Source organism: Acanthisitta chloris, unplaced genomic scaffold (genome assembly GCF_000695815.1).
Source record: "Acanthisitta chloris isolate BGI_N310 unplaced genomic scaffold, ASM69581v1 scaffold23948, whole genome shotgun sequence".
Classification (NCBI taxonomy): domain Eukaryota; kingdom Metazoa; phylum Chordata; class Aves; order Passeriformes; family Acanthisittidae; genus Acanthisitta; species Acanthisitta chloris.
Window position 1 is genome coordinate 1,279 of NW_008688983.1, and position 5,638 is coordinate 6,916.

General features: G+C 53.0%; 1 protein-coding gene across 1 annotated transcript; it reads right to left on the reverse strand.

The window, feature by feature from the left end:
* Positions 1-1,239: 1,239 nt before the first annotated feature.
* Positions 1,240-2,571, reverse strand: LOC103808476 (D(1) dopamine receptor-like). The gene has a single exon (XM_009081261.1). The coding sequence runs from the start codon at positions 2,569-2,571 to the stop codon at positions 1,240-1,242; it is 1,332 nt and encodes a 443-aa protein (XP_009079509.1).
* Between the last annotated feature and the right edge of the window lie 3,067 nt (positions 2,572-5,638).

Below are 5,638 nucleotides of genomic sequence, written 5' to 3' on the forward strand. Positions count from 1 at the left end.
AGGCACTGATGCAAACACCTTTCCAAAGTCACCTGTCACAGCTGGAATGAAACGCTGAGGCTGTTCCTCCCTCCAGTTATCAGCCACAAACTCCCAGAGGCTGATTAGGGAGCACAGAGGAGCGAGAAGGGCTTCTAAAGAGCCTTTGTTATTGAAATGAGGCAGCAAGGGAGGCACGGCGGAAAGATCCTTAATGAATGGGGGAGGAAGGGAATTAGAGGGATGAAACAGTCTAGGAAAAGGAGGATCTGACTGCTGGAAGATGCGGTGGAGGCACAGCAACCAAAACAATGTTCTGGCTGATTTTCTCTACTTCTGAAGAGCTCAGATGCTTTCATTCCCAAAGGCTCCAAGCAAACAGCTCAACATCCAGGGGTTAAATACAGTTCCTATCCATGCCAGGCTGTCCTCAGCTGGGCACGTCCCAGCTCAGAGAGGTTGGATCCTGCTCCTGGGCCAGAGCCTGTCAAACCATCCCTGCAACACACTCCAGACAAGCTGCTCCCCAGCACAGCCTGGGGGCTCCAGGAAAGGTGGTTGTGTGTGTGTGTCTGTGCAGACCTGCAGGACAATCTGCCTGAGCAGCAGACACAGGCAGAGGTGAGTTATCCTGCCAAATCCATCACCTCCTTCCTGCACAGCAGGCTGGGGAGGTGGGTTTGTCTGGCTAAAGGCTCCATCCCACTGAGCTCCAGGCAGGATTCCCAGCTCTGCCAGCATCCAGTGAGCAGTTGGGTTTGGCCAGTGCCCATTTACCAGCCTTGGGCCAGTGAGAGTTGGGTTTGGCCAGTGCCCATTCAGCTATCTCAGGCTGGTGGCCACAGGACACAGACAGTGGCCAAAGCAGCCTCTGTCCCCACAGGCTCAGCTGGTTTTTATTTCATGGCCACAGAGGAGAGGCTCAGCAGACCACACAAGTCTTTGCTTTCTCAGCTCAAGTCATGAGGAAAGTGGAATTCCACCCTTGACATTTATATCTTCTGCAGAAAGTGTTGGGGTTTTTTTTTTCCATTGGTCAACTAGAGAAAGCAGTAACACAGATCTCACCTGGGTTGGATCTGAAAGTGAGCTACAAAAACACTTGTCCTCACCTGGAAACCCACTCTGGCTTATTCCACACTTGGTAATGCAAACAGAGAGTGCAATATCCACATTATCCTCAGAAAACAGCAACTGCAATAGTGTCCTGGCTCCTACCTCTCCTGGAGACTGTCCCACCACCCTTTTCCCACCCTGGTCTCAGTTGCAGGTGCTGCTGGTGAAAGGTGTAATCTTCACCAGGGAGATGGCAGCATCACACTCCATGGGCACTGCTGCAGGCAAGGGGTTGGGAGAGGGAGAGGAGACCTGAGACACCTTGTCTGAGGACACCTCGTTGTTCTCCATCTGCAGAACAGCATGGGGGAGAAGCTGTGGGTAGCTGAGGGTCACCAGTTCCTTCTGGAACTGGTGTGTGGAGTCCTGGTGGTAGGAGACCAACTCATTGCTGAAGGTCACTGTCTCCACTGCATTGCTGGGACAGCCACAGCCCAGGATGGTGGCAAAGGCTCTCCGAAAATCTGCGTTGAAGGCATAGATGATGGGATTGAGGGAAGAGTTGGCCCAACCAAACCAGACAAAAGTGTTGAAGACAGTCTCACTGACACAGGGCAGCTCTCCTGGCCCGCGGAGGTCAGCGCTGCAGAAGGGCACGACGCAGTTGAGCACGAAAAAGGGCAACCAGCAGAAGACAAAGACACCCATGATGATGGAGAGGGTCTTGAGGACTTTAGTCTCCTTCTTGAAAGAGTTCTTCAGGGAGGCTTCGTGAGGGCTGTGGCAGTTTGGGGCATGTCCCACCACCCTCTCCAAGGAGGAGATCCTGCGGATCTGCCGCCGGGCGATGCGGAAGATGAGGCTGTAGGTCACCAGCATGATGGCCACGGGGATGTAGAAGCTGATGAGAGAGGAGGAGATGGCATAAGTCCTGTTGAGGCTGGAATCACAGCTCTCCTCCTCCATGGAGGCATTAAAACCTGGCTCTTGTTGGCTAAGGAGCTCATGGTCCTTGTGCCACTTGAGCTGCACAGGGATGAAGGAGATCAAGAGGGACAGCAGCCAAGCCACTCCCATCATGCTGAAGGCCACACATGGTGTCACCCTCCTCTGGTAGCAGAAGGGGTTGGAAATGGCCCAATAACGATCCACACTGATGATGCACAGGTTGAGGATGGAGGCTGTGCAGCACATGATGTCAAAGGCCACCCAAAGGTCACAGAAAGAAGCCCCAAAGGGCCAGAAGCCCAGAACCTCACTGACAGCTTTCCAGGGCATCACCAGCACAGCCACCAGCAGGTCAGACACTGCCAAGGAGATAACGAAGAGATTGGTGACCTTGGAGCGCAGGTGTCGGAACTTGACCACGGCCACACACACCAGGGTGTTGCCCAGGAGGGTGGAGAGGATGAGGAGGAGGAGTAAGGCAGCTGCCAGCACAGGGAAGGACAGCTTGGAGTTGCTTTCCTCTGCCCAGCTGGTGTCATTGACCACATCCTGCCCATGTCTTTCTGCAGAGGAGTAAAGCACATCCATGGGTTCCCCTTTGTTCCAGTCCCTCGAGAGGTTCCACAGCTGGTCAAGTCTCCATCAGCAGCCAAACCCCATTTTCACTCCTCTGCCAACATCTCAGAAGCACCAGCTGCAATCCAGCCCTCACCCCCAGCACAGGGAGAAGTGCTGGGAGCTCTCACTCCTTGCCAGGTCTCCTGCTGACAGCGTTAGAATTTCCTCTCTTTCCTCCCACCCCACGTCCCTTTCTCTGAGCCTGCTGCTCCCAGAGAGCTGGCACTCACCTCCAGGAGCTGGGAAGGTTGTGCTGCAAGCTCTGCTCTCAGCTCCTCTTCATCTGCTGTGGAATCCCAGTCGATCCCTGCCGTGACCAGGCTGGACTTGCTGCCAGAAGCAAGAAGGAATCTGAGCTCTCTCTGCTCCTGCCGATGGACCTTCCCTGCTCACACACACAGCTGCTCTGCTGCCTGCTCTTCCCTCTGGTGGCACACAGGGGGGATCTGCCTCTGCCCCTCTCTGTGGAGAGCATGGGAATCTGTGCTGGACAGGGTGAGTTGCTTGGGAATTAGATAGAAGGATTGAAAGGGTGAAATAACAAACCTCCAAGTGGGATTTGAGGGGCTCCAGTGCAGGTCAGGAAGGATATTTGGTGTGATGTCTAGAAAAGACATCTCAGTTCCCCATACAGGCACTGAGTCACTGCTCAGCTATGACCCCAAACCAGTCACTGCTCTCTGTCCTGAGCTGCTCAGCTGCAGGTGGGGCAAAACTGGCATTTGCTTTCCACTGCTAAATTCCTTTCCTAGGAAAAAATAGCAGAAAAAAACACACACACACAAAAAAAATCTTGTACAAATCTGAAGTTTTTCCCTCGTGAAAGTATCACACAAAGCAGTTTCAGACCATATTTCATCAGTAGAGGTTATGTGTAGAACCACAGAGGATGCTGAACATCACTTCAATCAGTTTTTTAATCCTTAAGAAATGGGATTACCTTCAGTAAAGTGCTGCAAAGTAGCTTTTCTATACAAGTTCATCAATTTTTCTTTAAACTCCAGCTAATTCCACCTCAGCTTTCACCTCAGGGATCCACTGACAGCTGAAAACATGAACCAGAAAATCCAGATGCCTTTCCAGCCCAGCCCTGGCAGCAAAGGGGGCATTCCCAGGAGGGCTCAGTGCTGTCCTTCCCAACATTTCCTCCAAAGCACAGGGACAGGTCTGGGGTTGCAGGGAGTGGCACAGCCCCAGAGCTGGTGGGGCACAGCCTGGCAGGCAGCTGGGAATTCATCCCAGTGCCCTGGCATGGCAGAATTGGGGCTGCTCTGAGGAATGAGCAGAGTATCTCCCCTAAAACTGCTGCTCCTCCTCCCCATAAAAGCTCTGACTCCAGTCTGAGAAGCTCTGCAAGTCTCTCCCTTCTTACCTCCAGGGGAAAAACACAGGATTGGGAAGCAGGTGACCTACTAAGGCACAGTTTAGCCTTGGAGCTCCATCACTTTGTGACTTTGGAGCAAAAGGGCTCATTTGATGAAGAAATGTCCTTCAAGAATCACAGAATCATTAGAGTTGGAAAGACCTCTGAGATCATGGAGTCTAATCTATGATCTCACTGTACCATGTGAACTAGAGCATGGCACTAAGTGCCACATCCATCTCTCCAGGGACAGTGACTCCCCAACCTCCCTGGGCAGCACATTCCAGTGGTTAAAATGAACATCATTTGATGAAGAAATGTCCTTCCTGAGGTGTTCCCTTGAGGGTTAGCTCTGGCACAGCTGTTCCATGGGCACCTACTGAGAAAAGCCTCCCTGGTAAAGTGGTCAAGGTGGGAAGGAGTTTTCCAACCATCCTGAACACACAAGGAGTCAGCTCAGCACCAACTCCCTGATGGGGTATGATGATGAACTCTGCCTTGGCCTCTCACTTCTCACTCCTGATGAGAGAAGCAGCCAAAGCACACAGAGCCAGCTCTCCTGCACTTGGATTTAATCACCCTGACCCCACGACCCAGGGCTGGGATAAGCCCAGGCAGAGCAGGAACTGCCCAAGAGCTATTCCCAACAAGAGAGCAATTATTCCCTGGAAGACACAGCCCCGAGCTCACTCCTAAAGCAAACACCACGCTCGCCCGGGTGTTCGAGACACTTGTTGCCAGCATGTCACAGCATTTACTTGCGAGGGTTTTGTTTAATTAAGCCTCATTAGTTCCACCGTCTGCAGCCTGCGGCTGCCAAGGGCTTATGCCAAGGAGAGCGGCTAGATGGCACCAGCAGCAGGCGCATGGCTCAGCACATTCCCTCGGGAATTCCAGGCCAGGACAGCTCCCTGCCTGATCCTCACTGGGCTTTCAGCAGAGGGAAACCATGGAGCTGGGTCAGGGGAGGGTGAGGCTGGATATTAGGGAATGGTTGGACACTGGAACAGGGTTAGGTTGGATAGCAGGACAAGGTTCTTCCCCCAGGAGGATATTTGGGCACTGGAACAGGTTTAGATTGGATATCAGGAGAAGGTTCTTCCCCCAGAGGTGTTCGGGCACTGGGACAGGGTTAGGTTGGATAGCAGGACAAGGTTCTTCCCCCAGGAGGATATTTGGGCACTGGAACAGGTTTAGATTGGATATCAGGAGAAGGTTCTTCCCCCAGAGGTGTTCGGGCACTGGGACAGGGTTAGGTTGGATAGCAGGACAAGGTTCTTCCCCCAGGAGGATATTTGGGCACTGGAACAGGTTTAGATTGGATATCAGGAGAAGGTTCTTCCCCCAGAGGTGTTCGGGCACTGGGACAGGGTTAGGTTGGATAGCAGGACAAGGTTCTTCCCCCAGAGGTGTTTGGGCACTGAACAGCTCCCCAGGGCAGTGGGCACAGCCCCAAACCTGACAGAGCTCCAGGAGTGTTTGGCCAATGCTCTCAGGCACAGGGTGCATTGTTGGGGTGTCTGTGCAGGGACAGAAGTTGGACAGATGATCCTGGTGGATCTCCTCCAGCTCAGGATATTCCATGGTTGTGTGACTCTGCCTGGACCTTGGCAGAGCATGGACACACTCAGTCCACTGTCCTCTGTGCCCCAAAGGACATTTTCCTCCTATTCC